This window comes from Odontesthes bonariensis, chromosome 12, assembly GCF_027942865.1.
Source record: "Odontesthes bonariensis isolate fOdoBon6 chromosome 12, fOdoBon6.hap1, whole genome shotgun sequence".
Lineage (NCBI taxonomy): Eukaryota > Metazoa > Chordata > Actinopteri > Atheriniformes > Atherinopsidae > Odontesthes > Odontesthes bonariensis.
Genome location: NC_134517.1, coordinates 32,370,489 through 32,387,979, shown reverse-complemented (window position 1 = coordinate 32,387,979; position 17,491 = coordinate 32,370,489). Strand labels below are relative to the sequence as shown.

Sequence of the window (17,491 nt, the reverse complement as noted above, 5' to 3'; positions counted from 1 at the left end):
GAAGTTCTCCCATGAGAAGGAATGAATTTACAACCTGTTTTTGTTCACTTCATATTCAATATCAATGTCCAAATCACAAAATGGACATTTGTAGCTAATATTTACACATTTTTGTATGTGTTGCAACTTGTGTATGATCTTGAAGTAGTTTGATTAGATGCAGGAGTAGCCATGTTGTTGCCTGAATTTGTGTAGTGAAAGTGCAGTTTCACACCAGCTGTCCTCTTGTAGTTATTTTCCCTTTGCTGTATATGAAATTAACATTTTGAAATCTATAAGCAAATGTGCATCTGGTTCCTATGGATTATTTCTTCTCATAAAGCCATTAAATTAATTCAGGGATTCCATCGGGGATTTAACAAAAGATTGGAATTCTTTATGGAAATTGAGGAACATCTTCACACTTGAGATTGGAGCCATTATCATTCTGAGGGGAAACCAGAACAACAATTTTTCTGTCAATCCAGGTTTGTACAATTAATGATTATTAGTTTTGGTTATGTCCATGTGTTGTTCAACTTGATTTGATTCATTTAGTTATTTTTGTCAGGCGAGCCATGTTAAGAAACAGTGTTTTGCTGCTTAGAGCTTGATGAGTTTTTGGTGTTCATTGATTCATTGTAGTCACAATGTAAAACGAAGTATAGTTCTCTAATTTTTCCAACTATATAATGCTTTCAAAAGCTATGATCCATTTTAAACTCGAAGATTGAAAAACATCTCCGCTCATCTGGTGTCCTTTTTTTCCCCAAATAAAATTCCATTCAGTATTCTAAACTTATTTTCTGATAACTGATAAATGTATAAAGACAGGGTATACAAATCAAGAAATACCCTCAGGACTATGCCAAGAAGTGACTAATTTCTTTGAAGCCACCTGTTCAATATGCTTAGTTTTTCTTCTGGGCTTTTCGTTTTATTCATGTATTTCTTTTAGATTTTTGAACATATATTTTCCAAAGTATTTTACATATTTTTCAGTGATATATTACACGTAACGGTTTCGTTTTGTTAGTGTTTCACAGACTTAAAAATGAGCATGCTCTAATATTTTATGGACCCCACCTACGTTACCCGCGTTGCTAGGAGACTCCTCAGGCAAAAAAAACCCGCTTCCATAGTAACCAATAACAGACCGTTGGAAGTTAGTTGGAAGTTAGCTGCTGAGCAGTTAAATTATAAACCCGTTTTAAGTATTATCGTCATGGCTTTACCATTTCAACCAGGAAACACTCCCAATATCCGTGTAAGTTTTTTTTTTTATACTTGGTGTATTTGTGCGTAAAGCTAACATGCTAGCCTCTAAGGTTAATGTTTGTGTCTCATTTTAGCAAACAGTGTTTGTTCTAAAGTGTAAACGTTATGTTATCTTTAGCATTTTTCATAGATGCGACTAAAGAACTGAGAACTAATTTGTGACAGGCTGCTAGTGACCCTAAATATAACATTTGAATTTGATAAGTTGTTTGTAATGTGATAACACTCGCTTATTCCTTGTGTTAGCTGCTTTTTTTTTTTTGACTGATTCTTAGGTCAGTGTTAATAAATTACCAGGTACATTTAAGTATGACAATCAGACTGGATTGGAACTAAGTGAAAAAGCAGCCAATGTCCAAAAAAATAAATAATAAAAACTTTGAAAGACCTTTTGAAAGAGGTTACAACTGTTGCTCAAGGGCACTTTGAAAGATTACAAGAAAGTTTGGCTGCTTGGAAGCATGAGGGGTGAATCAACACTTTTGCACCATAGGTGGCCTGTCACTGTTTATTTGACTGGTAAAATTTAAATTTACATCACAAAAATGATCTGAGATGTGTGACTTCCAAAGCTACTATTGTATGAATTCCCTTTATTGTGAAGGAGTTTCCAAGACTGCTACCTTTTTATGGATTTTGACACCGTTCGACATTAGAGATAAAGTTGCACAAAACACAAATGCATAAATCAAAACTAGGATGTGGGAGAGATTCATGGCTGCCACAAATGTCCAGGAATGTCTGCATCCTTATGCTTAAAGACCATTAGCTAATTCTAAATGTATTACTAATAAATGTCAGTATTGTATTCTATTGGAACTCCATTACAGCATGTCTTTAACAGAGAGTGTGGAGATGATTTGTGTCTTCTGTACTACAGCTGGGAAAGGAGAGATTCCACAAATCGCAGCATTTTGACTATTCCAATGGACTCCCATTGCTGGTGGGGTCAGAGAAGCCAGGTATTGGAGGAGAGCGTTTACTCGGCCAGAAGATTAAACCAAATTATTCTGTCTATCCCAAAGGAGAGGGCAGTGATCTACCATCATGGGTGGCCTTTGATAAACAGGTGGATTGAAACTGATCAATTTGACCTCCTCAGTTATACACAGTTCACACACCCTGTATACATTATGTACACGTTTCTGGTGTTCTTTATTGTCTTTTTACACATCAAATGATCCATTCCATCAGTTTAAAACAACACTGTACCAGCATTAACATTTGGATATGTTACTGCCTTTGTTAAATTAGTGATGACTTTTGTAACTAAACTCCATAAACATAATTTAACAAAAGAATTCTCTTCTTTGACTTCCACTCTGTGCCTCCAGGCTCTGTGCTTTGAGGCTTACTTTCAGGAGGCTGTGCCCATAGCCCAGGTTGAGACATACAGAATCAGAAAGTGTAAGATCTACTTCTACCTGGAAGACGATACCATCCAGGTGGTGGAGCCAGAGTACAAGAACAGTGGCATCCCTCAAGGTGTCTGCGATATTGCTGGAAATCTTTTGGGAATGATTTTCGAGTTAAAATATTTAGTTTTCTGATGTTGTCTACCTAGCCAGGTATACCTAGCCAGATAGTCAATTTCCAGAACATAAAAACACACTCTTAGATATGATGAGCTTTTTTTTTTCTTTTCTTTTTCTACCTGTTACTTACCAATGCTCGTGTTTGTGATCTCTGCGGCAGGGACGCTTATTCGTCGCCACCGTATCCCTCTGCCTCCCCCTAACGATGATGAGTTCTACAACATTTCCCATTTCAACATCAACCAACAGATGGTGCTCTACTCTCGCATATTCACTGTGACCAGCTGTGACTCCTTCACAAGGAACTTTCTCACAAAACTCGGGGTGCTGGTGAACGATCCTGCCACTGTGCCTGATGACCCCTACAGCAAACTGCGAAAACAGGTAGTCAACAGGCGTCACACCACTGCTTTTGTATTTTTCAGGTTTTTATTTTTTGTGTGAATTTCAATGAAAAATATAGCTGCAAGCAGCAATGTGGGGGTCCTAGCAGAATGGCCCAATAGGCAAGGCTTGGGCTGCTCAGGAAGGCGTCTTGAGTCCATGCAACAAGTTTGGCATCGATACATCAATGCATCGCAGAGATACGGCCAAATGTCCCGTTTACGCATCGGCGTAGAGTTTGATTGGCTGTCGCGGTTACACGGAAGTGAAGTAAAAAAATCCACATGATAACTTATGTGCGGCTTGGTCTGAAGATTGTATTTGCCAAGTTCCGTCGAGATTGGACAATCTCAGTGGCCTGAAATGCTTTTTGAAGGTTTTCGATTAAATTCAAAATGGCGGACAATCCAAGATGGCGCTCATGACGTCATGACGTGCATTGACCTCGGCTGCATCCAGGGATTCCATTGGTACCTCATTTGTGACATTTGGACCAAGGGGTCCAAAGTTATGAGCAAAAATGCATTTTGGCTACATATAGCGCCACCTATAGGCCGAACGTCACCAAACTTCTTGGGCCTCTTACCATCTTGGTCGTAAGTCTGTGTTATAAGTTTGACATCATAACATCAAATGGTTACCAAGATATGGCCTCACTTCCGGTTTGGGGGCGTCAACGTCGAATTTGATTGGCTTTTATGGAAAAATGGAAGCCTAATTAAAAATTCCCTTGGATAACTTTTGTGCGGCTTGGTCTTAAGAGTCTATGTGCCAAGTTTCGTGTAAATTGGACAATCTCTGTGACCTGAAATGCTTTTTTAAGCTTTTTGATAAAATTCAAAATGGCGGAAAATCTAGGCATACGCAAATTGACGTCGTAGGGTGCGTTGGACTCGTCATGATCCAAGGATTCCAACGATGCCTCATTTGTGAAATTTGGACCAAGTAGTCCAAAGTTATTAGGCTTAATGCACTTTGAACTTTGACGTGTTGGTGGCGCTAGAGAGTAAGCTCTTGGGGCATGAAAATTCTTGACTTTGGTTTTGGCACTTGGCTGATTAGGTGTGCCAAATTTCACAACTTTTTACCATAGCGTTCATGGGGCTGCCATAGACTTCAATTGCAGCGGAAACGGATTAATAATAATAATAATAATAATAATAATAGGAAAAGCTACTAACTCAATGGGTTCCTGCAGCTTCGCTACTAGGACCCCCAATAACGACAGCGGAAGCAATGAAATAGTAAGTTCGCAAATATCACAAAAAAAGGCAAAAACGGATTATGTTATTCCAAACACATCAGTGAGCAAATATTTCGGTAATTTTTCAATCAATTCCTGGAAAATTAATTTTCATAGCTGCCCTGGTCTCGAGTTAAAACACTTTGCAGCTTCTCTTGAGTAAAATCATTGCAGACAAAAGATTCCAGCTCTCCTGTCCTGATGTAAAAAAGTCTCTTTTTCAGCTTGAAGAGAATATGAAACCATTTCGCCCTTACGAGAGACGTGACACACTGAAGCAGTTCCTGAACAATGAACGCAAAGTCCTGCGATTCTACTGCCTCTGGGATGACACAGGGAGCACGTATGGGGACCAACGGGAGCTGGTACTGCACTACTTCCTGGCCGACGACACCATAGAGGTGAGGGAGGTGATCCCACCAAATTCTGGAAGACACGCTGTGTCCAAATTCCTGCACCGCGGCAAACTACCAAAGGTGATGAGATTACACTTTACATAAGAGTTTGAGTAGGTACCAGAGAACAAAGGAGGAATTGAGCTACTTAATACTGAATCATTACTTTATCATTACCCATGTGTTAGCTACATATGGAAGTGAAAGAAGATTACATAGCCTATGATAAAAATGAAAATTTCTTATAATAATGGATTATGATCTTGTAATGATGAGCAAATCGATTTTAATGAGAATTGTAGCAACTAATTACCTCATGACCATGACGTAACATGTCATAAACATGATTCAGTTCCTCATAGTTATGACCCAGCTCTCATAATAATGAGATGTTAAGTCATTATTTTTATAGAAGGTTTTTAGTTATTATGTGAAGATCGGGTTTTCATTATGCAGTTATTCATTAACAATAATGATTTACTAAGTCATAAGAAAGAGAAACTTTTTTCCTCTTAGGACACACTACAGCCTCAAACTGATCGAAGTTACCTGGTACCTTTGGCCCTCGGGACTTTTTTCAAGAAACAAACTAATTCCCTGTGATGGAGCTGTTTGCATTTCCTTTCTAGTGTAAAATAACAGGCTGATTAGCACCATTTTACTTTTATCAGCTACTTAGTAACTACTTAATATTACGAAGAAGTGGCCTGTATGATCAGTTCACAAATGTCCGTGAACTAATCAAGACCTAATGATACATTAGTGTAGAATCTCCCATGTTGGAAAGTAAATGATCATTATTTACATATCAGTGGTTTATTATGAATTATTAGAAAAGTACTTACAATTGATATGATATTAAGCTGTTTCTTTATTATTGGCTGTTTATTTGAAAACTGAAGATTTGCAGTTCCTCTCTTTGTGGCTCAATGACTTATTTCCCTCCACATCCCTCCCTTCACCCAGACCTCATTCACTCTGACAGGACTGCTGCAGCATCCAGCCTCCCTCAAGCATTCTGGCTTTCTCCTCCAGTTACCGTCTGAAACCTAATTCATGTTGAAAGACAGCCAGGCCTCAATCATGATTGTGTTTGTGTGTGTGTGTCTGAGTTTTTTTCAGTCCAGTAATTTTGTTTGCTTTGATGCCTTTTATTAAATGTCAGCCTTAAAGGTTAACCAGGATCCACCATCCAATGAAAACCACCATACCCTTAATGGCAGATCACTTCTTCTCTGTGTCTCATTCTATCTGTCTGCATCCCCCTCCATGCGTGCATCGATGTTTCCAGGATGCAGGAGAGTGATCACATCTATATAACGTGTTTTGTGTAATACTTTAATTAATTTCCTGTGTGCTTGTTTGATATTTTATTGCAGCATACTCCACCCCAAATGAAGCAGCCTGGAGAGATCACAGACCGCACAGTGCTCAATGTGTTTGCCTCCGAGAATCAGGAAAAACGCTTCATGCTGGACAGCCTCAAAGTACGTCCTGTCTCAGCCACAATCGCACGACACAAAAGTTGTGCCATATCTGCCATATGAGGAGTCAGAACACTAACACTAGCCAGTGAGGTTGCAGTTCCACCAGTAAGCCAATAACATGTTGTTAAGGCTCCCCTGTCCAGTCAGAATTATGTTAGTCAGATTTAAGTCAGTATTATTGCATACATTCATATTTTGTACAGAAGTGTGTTTTATTAGGGATGGCTCTCTCTCTCATCTTTTTACTTAACGTCTTAAAGGGATACTTTGCGTGTGTAGGTGCTCATTAACAGTAAGTCTCTTACCTGCTGCAGTCAGCTGTCAAAGTGCACACAATTTACAGAATGTAGGAAGAATTTTTACAAAGGATCTAAGTTGACAGCTACTCCGATCAAAGCCACAGAAGAACAAATTTTCAGTTATTAGTCTTGTTACTGTAAAAAAAAAATCATTCTGCTGAGTTATTGCTGTGAGCTGGAATGACCTTCTGTAACTTTTTGTGTTGCACTGGAGCTGAAGAAGCCTCTGACTGAACAACCTTTGTCATTTGATCGTGACGTTACGTATAGGGTGTGCAGAATTGTCCATTATGTTGAGCAGCTTTTGCAACATTCTTCTTTGTACAATCATCTCCAGAGCTGTCCTCAGCACAGACCCAGCCTTCTTTATTAGTGTGTTTAGCTTCTTTAAATCACTGCCCTGATGCTTTTACACCAACCTATGGCTATGAAACAGACTGCCCTCTGATCCACAGACTTAAAGAAGATGTACTGCATCTTGCTGCAAACATTAGGTCAGGTAACTAGCTAAAGAAGGCAGGGTAAATTATGTAGCCACTATGAATGCAATTATCAGGGAAAATTGGAATTTCTTCAAATGACAAAATAAATAACTGTCTGATGCAAAAGTGGCGCAGTGTAAAATTCACTTTATATAGCTCCTGTTTGAACCGCTATTCATTTTCTAAAAGTGTGACTTGTTTTAGATGGGAAAAAAACATTCTGTGGCCTCATTTAAGGTAGCTTTCGGTTTGATGCACCTTTCTGAATTCTTACCTGTTTCTCCAAACTAAGAACACTCCGACCAATGTCTACTGCAGATACTACTCATAAGCTCTTCACAAAATATCCCTTTAAATCTTTTAAAGTAATGCTCTTTTTTTTTTTAGGAAGAACTTGACTGGTTTTAGACCTGTCCTAAAAATAATCCAATGCGTTAGTGATGAAAAAGTTTAGGCAGTTATTAAACCAAATTGAACCAAACTGCCTCATAAGCAAAAGTTGCATGAAAATGGATTAATTGTTAAATTGATTACAGCCTCGTCAATCCTTATAATTCTTTTGGCCATGGGAGCGTTTTCTGCACACACGAGTTCGCCTCATGTCATGAGTGTGCAGCAGGGATACCCACATCCGGTCCTCAAGGGCCACTGTCCTGCAGGTTTTAGATGTTTCCCTGCTTCAAAACACACCTGATATGATGAAATGGAGCTCTTCCAAAGATTGTTAAGTTCTGCACAAACCTGCTAACAATGCATTGATCTGAATCAGCTGTGTTGAAGCAGGAAAACATCTAAAACCTGCAGGAAAAGCAGCCATCGAGGACCGGATGTGTGTATCCCTGGTGTACAGGATTAAAATAATGAAAATGACACTCAACCCTGGGTGGATTGTTGCTACAAGGAGGTAAAGTGGAGCTTTGAGGGAAAGAGGTTTACGTGTTAACATACTTTTAGTCATATAGTGTATTAAGTGAGCCTCTACCGGAACTGTGACATTTAATCAACAGCAGCCTAAATGAAGACAAAATTTAACTAAACAGAAAAGATAAAAATAAAACTTCTTTTTTTTTTTACTAATCTCACTCTCTCCTTTTTTCTCTTGCTTGCAGACGGGAGCACTCAATGAGGAGTTTTATAAGGACGTTGATCTGGTCATAGGTGGGGAAGTGAACGTGTGGGGCCGGAAAGTGATCATCACTGATTGTGATGATTTCACCAAAAACTACTACCGCTCCAAGTATGGCATAGGTAAGGCACAGGTAGCCATACCTGCTGATCTGCTGACTGTTTTGTTCCAGTACTGCTACAAATCAATCTGGGTCTGCTGGTGGTTTTCTCATGTTAAAAGTTTCCATTTCTTTTTCTGGCCATCCTTGTGACAAGCTTTATGAATTGGCTTTAAAGGAATTGGACTAATTTGGATTTTCACTAAATTGATTCAGTTGGATTGTATCGAATTTGATTAGAACTGGATTGATTAAAGTGCCTTGAGAACTTTTTGTGAATCGATGCTAAATAAATAAAACTAAATTTGATTAAAATGTTACTTTCAGACAAAATGGGCAGCTTTTGAAAATGATCTCATAGGTAATATTTTTGCTTTATTGGCTAAATTATCAATCTGATTATTTGATGGTGTTCTATCCTCACTCAAGATGTATTGAACAATTTGTACTCTTGCACTGAATTTTTTCATTTAACCTGATAATCCTTAGTTGTCTGTTGCATTATTTTGATCTGAACACTTGGGGGCAGTAAGAGCAAAGATCAGCAAGAGCTTTTACCTTCACATCAGACTGATTCCTGAGGCAGAGGATGTCTTTGCTTTAGATATGAAGTATTTAAAACTAAAAAGTAACTAGAGCTGAAGATGTATTGTTGCTTTGTCACCCCTTGGTCACTGGAACTAATTAGAACTAATAAAAGAATACCAGCACCAGGTACTCCGGCATCAGTCGCTGGTATGTCTCTGTTCCTCCACACTTGAAGCTACTGGAGGCCGTAAGAGGTTCCCAGCAACAGAAACCCAAGCTTATCCTGGATGTGTCTGCCACTCAGTGCAGGTTTGGGGGTTTGCTGCATTAGTCACAGTAGTGAGCAAACACTGCCCTTTCTGACAGGCTGCAGTGATGGAGGGTCCGGTCTGACTCGGAGCAGTCAGAGGCCAGATTAGGGATGGATTACTTGCTTCCTTCTGATCGTTTCAGCTCTCCTCCTGGGTTTCATGCTGCTTTTAAGTATTTTGTCTTTTTTCTCTCCTTCCTCTCAGAGGACTTCACCCCAGTGCAGTACAAAGTTCCCCCAACCCCCAAGCCGCTGAAGCTTTTGCCCCCCTACAATGGCTTTGGCTCAGAGGAGGACTCCTTGAGCTCCTGCCGGGGCTTGTTGCTCAAACCCCCCCAGAAAGATTTCCAGAAATTTATGGAAAAAGACGGGTTAGATGACTTATATTCGTCACAGTCACAATGAAATGACATATTGAAGTACCTTTATGTGTTACTGTGTGCACGTGTTTAGCAGCATCCCCCAACTCTACTCTATTAATGTCCCCCTAAACAGTAATGTGCTGAATTTCCATGCCAAGATGATGACCACGGATCCAGTTGACAGAGGGAGGGTGTTCATAATTTCCTTCTACCTCTGTGATGACTCCATGAGTGTGTTTGAACAGCCACAGAAGAACTCAGGTAGAAGAATTTGGACCAAAGCAGCACCAGAAATACACTCAGGACTTGAGATGCAAATCTATGACTCTCATGGTAAACGTTAAGATGTCAGATTTAGTTTCCAGTTCCCGGATCTCATGGAAACGGATGACGTTTGGTTTGTAAATGTGCATTTCCATTCATGCAAGATGAATACTGTGCAGTGGGTTCAGGGACTTTTCAGCATGACTTCAAAATAAGATTCAAGCATTTAAAAGGATGTTAAAACTGTGAGTGGAATTTTAATTCAGTTTGGGGATATAAGGTTTTGTCAACATCATATAAAAATAAATGTTAGGGTATTGAACATATTGCCAGTTACTTTAAATACGAGTAATGGGCCACTAGATAAGTAAAATGAAATGTTTTACATCCTTTGCAAGGTGTACTTGGTGGGAAGTTTCTCGTGCGTTGCCGGGTGAGGAAGCCTGGCCAGGAGCTGTTTAAGAGTGAGCCCTCCGAGTACTTCACAGCTCAGGATCTGTACATCGGAGCTACCCTCTGTCTCAACGGTAAAAACTTTCACCTTATGGACGCTGATGAGTACGCAGTCAGCTACATGGAGCAGCATGCCGAGGAGGTATGGAGGGATCTGAGGAAGGCTGTTTGTTTACATACACTCATTTTCTGTTGTGGTTTTTGGCTCAGTGATGTGAAGCGGTCCTCTTTTCCGGAGGTGTTACTAAATGCTATGTGTGGTTAAAGAGTGCATGTTTGTTTGTTCTTGTCAAAAGTTTCCAAAAGCCAACACAGGCAACATCCTCAGCAAACTACGTTCCATTCCGGAGGGGAAACGGAGTGAGATCAGGAAGTTTCTGAATCTCAGTGACCCCACCAGTACCGGCTTCATCCCCTATGAGTCATTCAGGTATAGCAGTAAATCAATAATGGCTATAGCTCTATTCCAACTGCACAGTTTTATTTATTTATTTGTAGGAAATTTACATAGGAAAAAGACTGTTGAAATGTACAATCCTTTTTACAAAAGTGTCCTGGCAAAGACGGGCAGCAGCTCAGGTCAACAGTTACAACAGACCACACACATTATACAGCACTCATAGTGATGTGCACAAAATTAGTGCAAAATGCATAAATATCATAAAGAATAAGCAAAGACGATGTCATTCTGAATATAAAAACTAAAGAAACATGAGACAATTTTATTGTTGCAGTCATCACAGTTCAGAGAAGGGCCATCAACTGTCAATCATAACATTTTTAACAGGATGTGCCTGCCACACTATGAGCCAAACTACTTCAGATTTATTAAATACTGCAGACAGTTGAGCTAAAGAAATCTCTTAGTGGAGTACAATGCATCTTGGGATGGCTAAAAAAGGATAGATGGATTAAAAAAAACGTTTTTATTCATTAAAGCTAAGTGGGCTTGTGTGATCTCTTGAATAGTCTGTCTTACCTGCAGCAGACAGCGGTCAGAGAAAAAACCAGAGCGCACTGGTTGGAATATCATAAGCTTTCCTGATGGGCGAGCTAAAACTAAAATTTCCACAGAACGGGGCTACCAGAGAAGCAAAATTTTTGTCATCTGCAACAACTTGATCCTTAGAAATGTCATAGAAGTTTGGTTCATTCCAAAGCAGCCAGGTATGCAACACTGCGTGTACCCGGAGAAAACCGGTGCATGCACGGCAAGAACATATAAACTCCACAAATAAAGGGCCCATCTGAGTTGTGAATCGGGAACCCTCCTGCTGTGAGGCGACAGTGCTAACCACCAACGTATGTGTAAATTTACATGTGAATATCCACACATGACACCTAGAAAATGTGTCAATTCCCACTACACTACTGTGCTATGTTGGTCTTCAGGCATCTTAAAGATCATAAAAAAGTTATTCATTTTCAGACTTGAGAATAATTGACATTACAATTTTAACAGGCCTGTATGCCCCCTGTGATGGGTCCCTAACTTGCTTGAACTACTTGAAAGAAACCACCCCACTGAGGTACAGGTGATTTTGCAGCTGTTTCCGAGCAAAGGGAGCAACATACTGTATTTAAATTGCTTTTTCCCAAAAGAGCCCCATTACAGGCTTTGGGGATCCATAAAAGAAATATGACTTGGAAGCGAAGACAATAACCTCCTTTACTTTTCTGGAGGATAAATGTCTGTGGTTGGGATGGAAGATGACCAAGAAAAGCTTTGTAAATGAAACTATGCCAGCGGCTTGGTCTACAGGAATAACAAAAAGCACAAACTGTACAATGGTGTATAAGGGCTGTAAGTCCCTGTGAAATAGTTAGTGCTATTTGCTCCAAGATATTTGAACAATTCCTGTTAATAACAGAAGTTGGAAAAGCTGCTCCCGTTCCCAGAAAAGCCCACTTTGTCTTAATTGATCCGCTCCAGTTTCATTTTCACAAGTCATCCAGACACAGATGTATTGTAGATGCAGAGTGCAAGAAATATCGTGTAAAAGCCTCAAGCCAAGTCTAGACCACAAGATTTTCAATGTTGTTAGATTGTTGTATTGTTCACACTACAAGTTAATCTGCTGCGGGGGGGGACTCGGGGGGGCCCCGACTCATCGGACTGATCTTTATCCAGCATTTCCATCTGTCATACAGACGAGTCTCTTTCTCATCATTGTCGCACCATGATACAAAAAGCTCTTGGTGATTCAGTGTGTTTTGCACACCTGGATGTAGAATTTGCCTGTGATGTAAAAGTCAGGCTTAAAAATCTTGTAATGTGATCAAGGCGATTCATAAAATAAGTCTCCTTTTTGATCACGAAGTAAAGGCAAAAAAATAAACTGTTTCAACTTCAGCAAGATAGTTGCCTCATTTCCAGGATTTGCTGAATATGAGGCAAAAAAAAAAAGAAAGACGATAATAAATTGGAGTTCCAAAATCTTTGTATGGGGACACTGACACAATCTCAGAGCTCTGTGAGGTGATTATAGACAAGAGATTCAGAAGCTTTGATTTTGAATTTTGTTTTGTTAGCATTCAGAACAAGTATTTAAATATTTAAAACAGTATTTAAATCCAGCTGCAGTCAACAGGGAGTCTCCTTAAGTTTAAAATCTGAGCTGTAATTAATATAAGAGTTGAAACTAAGACATTTGAAGACATGAATTAAGAAGAATGAGGAGTGCTGGTATCAGGATGGTTCCCTGGGGAGCACCACTAGTTACACTTAAGTAACCAGAAATGAAACCTTCTGCTTGTAGACACTGAAATCTGCCAGATAATTTTCCAACCATTTGGAGACTTGCTTACAGAATCACAATGTTTCCAGTTAAAGCAAAAATCTAACTTAAGTCCAGATTTATGTTGAAGGACAAATCATAATGATGATATAGATCAGGGATGTCCTCGAGGGACGCTGTCCTGAAGGTTTTAGATGTTGCCCTGCTTCAACACCTGATTCAGATTAAATGGCTCTAGTCAACAGATTGTTAAGTTCTGCACAAGCCTGTTAATGATGTCTTGATCTGAATCAGGTGTGTTGAAGCAGGGCAACATCTAAAACCTGCAGGCAAGCGGCCCTCGAGGACTGACTTTGGACATCCCTGATAGATGATGATGATATAGGCGAAAAGGTCAAATAAATCAAATGGTTGGCAGGAAGTTTGAATAGTGATACACTTGTCTGGATACAAATGATAGTAATAATTAAATTTTGTTTCCAAATTCTATGACAAAAGGGAGTGAAAGTAAAAATAAAAACTTGAAAATAAGACATCAATCCTTCATGTGTACATGTGCACCACAGGAGCCTGCTGATGGGCCTGGACTGCAGCCTGTCGGAGCACGAGGTGCTGGTTCTGGCCCGATGTTTCTCAGAGCGCAAGCAGCCTGAGGTGGATGTGGGCCTGATGCTGGCCGTGGTTCAGGACTTCCTCAAGAGGAAGCACTTCGAAGAGTTTCCTACCTTGGCCAGAAGATTCGCAAACCACGACCGACAGAAGTAGGTGATGCGTATACTTTGCTACATACACCCGCATGCGCACTCACACAAGATTGTGTAAGACGAAGTAACAGATCACGTCACAACAAGCCATCAATCGTGCCGCCAGTGGCCTCATATCTCAGAGCAACAATTAGTTCCAGCAATGTGAGAGGGGAGCATTGGAACCAGATGGACCCTAAAGACGAGCATGGCATGTAGCGCTGCAGGCCAGAGGACACGCTCACATACTCGGCTTCTGTCTGTCTATGCGTCTGTCTTTCTGTCTGTCCTTTCCCCTTGTGCATAAAATCATCCAGATGAGATCTTTTTACAGTAGCTGAAATAGATGGTTAGCATTGCAGTTACGCTGACTAGCCTCTTTATAGGACTCTGACACCCTCGGTTGGCGTCGCATTGTTCATCAACATCTCTGTAATGAAGAGGGCATGACAATGATGGACCGTCTGGCCTCAATGTGGAAAACAACAGTGGTCTGAGAGCACAAGCATCCTCTGTTTCACACATCTTTATACAATATCAGCCTGAGAAATTCCTCCATGATTAATGACTCTTTGTTGACCCCTATTGGAACAGCAGTGTGTTTAAATAATGACAAAAACCAGAGGGCTGGAAGCGAGACATGCTGAAACTAAAACCAACGTTTTCAGCATCATGAAGGTGATGCTCTCTTGTAACATGGCTGGATTGCCATGGTAACTGATGCTGAACAGACAATCTGCTCCAGAGGAGGTCATGATCAGAATTTAAACTGGCTGTAAAAGGCAGCAGCCTTTTGATTAGCTGATTATAAAGTATCAGTGAAAGGTCTGGACTGCACCTTCGCACTGAAAATGAGTGGTCGATTCTCACTTTAGGGCTTACATTATGCAAACCTGCAGAGCCACACAGAAGTAATTCCAAATAATAAAGCTCTGCAAATACGGTAGCAAAAACTGAATGTCACAAAGCCTTGGGAACTGACATGAATTCAGTTTGTGATGCAGAAAACGCATAAAAAAAAAATGTAGAAACTATTTTTCAATCCTGACTTGTTGCCAAGTCTGATATTGCAACAAACAGAAATCATATTAGAACAGTGATTGCCATTCAGTAAAGGTAATTTCACTTTGATTTGGGCAAAAACTTAAAGTGATTTTTAAATCATCCATCATTATAAGGGCCAGTATGAGACCTAAATGCACTTTCTCTTAGCTCTCTATTATAATAAATTGTTCCTCTCTGCTGAAGACAGAGGCATGCAATTGATGAAGTAGCATCAAATAACACGTCAAATGACTCTGCATCTATCTACTTTTAATCGTACGGATATTAAGAGAGTTAAGCTGAAGTTTCAAATCTTGATGAATAATTGTTACTTAGATATAATTTAAAAAAAACCTTAACAACAATCCTCTTTGAATACTTGGATATTTACATAGAACAGACCCTGCTTTCTTTTGAATTTTTGGAATATTAGAGGCAGGTTCTCTTCCAGATTAAAGTGATATAATCCACAGACATGCTCCTGTTTCCAGTAATAAATTCCTAGACTCAGTATATCACTCAGACCCTTCGTTTTTTTTTTGCAAGAAATTCCTGTGATACTCACCACTGCATTCAGTAGAACAAAGATAGTTGGTCAAACTGAGTGACCAATGAATGTTTGAATAAGTGAATGAAGTTTTCTCGCTCTGCTTTTTTTTTTTTTTTTTTTTTACCTCCAGAACTGGCCGTCTTTCCATCAAAGAAACAAGGACCATTTGTAAAGCCTTCAAGCTTCCCCTACCTGAGAACCTACTAGAGGGTCTGCTCAGCAAGTAAGAATCCACTTATCACTGTAATGTTTATGGCACAGCCGTTCAAGGTCTCATGATTCATTTTGACAGATTGTGAGTCATAGTCCAGATTCTTTGCCCAGAAACTTTTCTTGGCATATTTGGAACCTCTCTAAACAAGCATTCAATCTCAATACAGCTAAAACCATACGCCGGTCGTGGTGCACAACAGATTGTTTTAAACCTTATTTGGAGACTCTCTTATGGGGTGTAATTTATTCTTACATGTGTACATGTCTGCTGTAGGTTTGCCGATGGAGACGAAATTGACTACCATGCTTTCCTTGCTGGTGTTAACTGGGTCGAGCATCCTACTCCACCAGTTATGCCCGAGGACAGCCTAAGGGTGAGTCTGAGGAATGACATCAATTCATATCAAACAAGAAGAGATGAGAGGAGAAAAAGGGAAAAACTTTTCAAAAAAGGGTCAATTTGGAGGACACGGTAAGTAGTTTCACAGAGTGTGTGCAGATTTTTAAATAGATATAACTGAAAATCAATCTGCATTTTACCCCAGCCTGTGATGACTCAGAGGGTAAGTGAGCCAAAGGCAGAATTAAGTGAGTGGAAAGGAACAGTAAAACGGACAAGAGGACGATTTATTGTGAGCACAACTTGACAAAGAGTGACACACAAAGACAGAGGTGATAAAAAAATTAAGGAAGCACTACAGCTCATTTGTTAGGTTTTTTTAAATTTTTATTTTTTTATGTAATGCTGATTTGGAATGCTTTAGCACAGCCAGATCTAAGCAGAAACAGGTGAGCTGGAGAGCTATGCACCAGAGCATGACAACAAAGGCAAGTGGACTGAATCTGTGTTTGGGTGCGTGTGCCTGTGCTGGCACAGGGCTTACTTCACTGTCTATTCTCCAGCTGCTTTTTGTCTAACTGGTTTTAAGCCCAAACTGGTTGCCTCTGCTCATCTACTTCCCTACAACAAAACGGCTTAAAGATAAACCCTCAAATTTAAGCTGAAAATAGCCAGGGAATCTTTTTATTTGTACGTCTGAAGGTTTCACGCACGGCAGCAATGTCATTCTAACAGGCCCAAACTGACAAACTTCTCTGTGGGTGCATTTTTGGTATTTGTTGCAATCCATGTGCTTTTTTTTATATTGCTGATGTTCCAATAACCTTTGCTATTGTCCCTCTTTCCATTTACTTATCACTTTTAATCACCAAGGGACCAATCTCTTACAAATGGTCCACAGTGAAGATTTACAGGGCTTTTTAAGTTGTGTAAAGCTTGTTAAGCGATAAAGGACTGATTAATCACAGAGCAGCAACATCAGTTTACAACATTAAAGAATAGTAAGAAGTATAAGTCAATGGTCAAATCAATTCATGCGTTCAGAGCTGTGCAGTGACATGTGTGTCCCTGTTGTTTCCAGTTTGAGGTGAATGCAAGGTTTGACGGCAGTGGAGCTGCACTGAAAAACATCAACTACTCCGCCCTTCTTCAGGATGTATTCAGCTTTGCCTCCAACGACGGTGACCCGACAGCCATCACTTCAGCATAGACAATGACTGTGCATCACACACGCATGCGCTACTCATTCTTCTATTAAAGAACATCTGCGAAGCAGAATGTTAGTTTTCATCATGATGGAAAACCCACAGGGGATGGGATGAGTATGAATAATTTGAAAGTTTGTTTTATGTGTGTATGAATAGTTTGACAGTGGAAGCCCCTCTTGTCCAAGCATAAGCTAACACACTCCCCTTGAATGGAAAACCGGTGCATTGGGAGAGAAATGTTTTGAGAAAACAGATGCTTTTAATGTACGTGTGTGTGTGTTTGTGTGTGTGTGTTTACATGAGTTTGTAGGAATCCAGACAATATATTGTAAAGAACAAAAGCAAAACCATGATTCAGCTCTGGCCAGTGTCGGACTCTCCCAGCTCTGCCATAAGTTGATGAGAGATGACACAGACCTGAGGCCACAAA

The 17,491-nt window shown here is 39.9% G+C and overlaps 1 protein-coding gene across 1 annotated transcript; it reads left to right on the top strand.

Annotated features, from left to right (window-relative positions):
- Nucleotides 1-1,204: 1,204 nt before the first annotated feature.
- On the top strand, nucleotides 1,205-17,253 carry efhc2 (EF-hand domain (C-terminal) containing 2). Its single transcript, XM_075478809.1, has 15 exons — nucleotides 1,205-1,246; nucleotides 2,138-2,326; nucleotides 2,592-2,742; nucleotides 2,953-3,176; nucleotides 4,644-4,895; nucleotides 6,194-6,301; nucleotides 8,192-8,330; nucleotides 9,352-9,535; nucleotides 9,642-9,769; nucleotides 10,171-10,367; nucleotides 10,522-10,655; nucleotides 13,530-13,724; nucleotides 15,431-15,523; nucleotides 15,788-15,887; nucleotides 16,935-17,253. Exons 1-15 carry the CDS (start codon nucleotides 1,205-1,207, stop codon nucleotides 17,061-17,063), a joined length of 2,265 nt encoding a protein of 754 aa, XP_075334924.1. The 3' UTR covers nucleotides 17,064-17,253.
- The last annotated feature ends 238 nt before the right edge of the window (nucleotides 17,254-17,491 follow it).

Bases quoted from the DNA above. Each gene is read 5' to 3' on its own strand.
- efhc2 (XM_075478809.1), top strand. From the start codon at position 1,205: ATGGCTTTACCATTTCAACCAGGAAACACTCCCAATATCCGT. The intron at 4,896-6,193 runs GTGATGAGATTA...ATTTTATTGCAG, and splicing joins ACCGCGGCAAACTACCAAAG to CATACTCCACCCCAAATGAA. The intron at 9,770-10,170 runs GTAGAAGAATTT...ATCCTTTGCAAG, and splicing joins ACAGCCACAGAAGAACTCAG to GTGTACTTGGTGGGAAGTTT.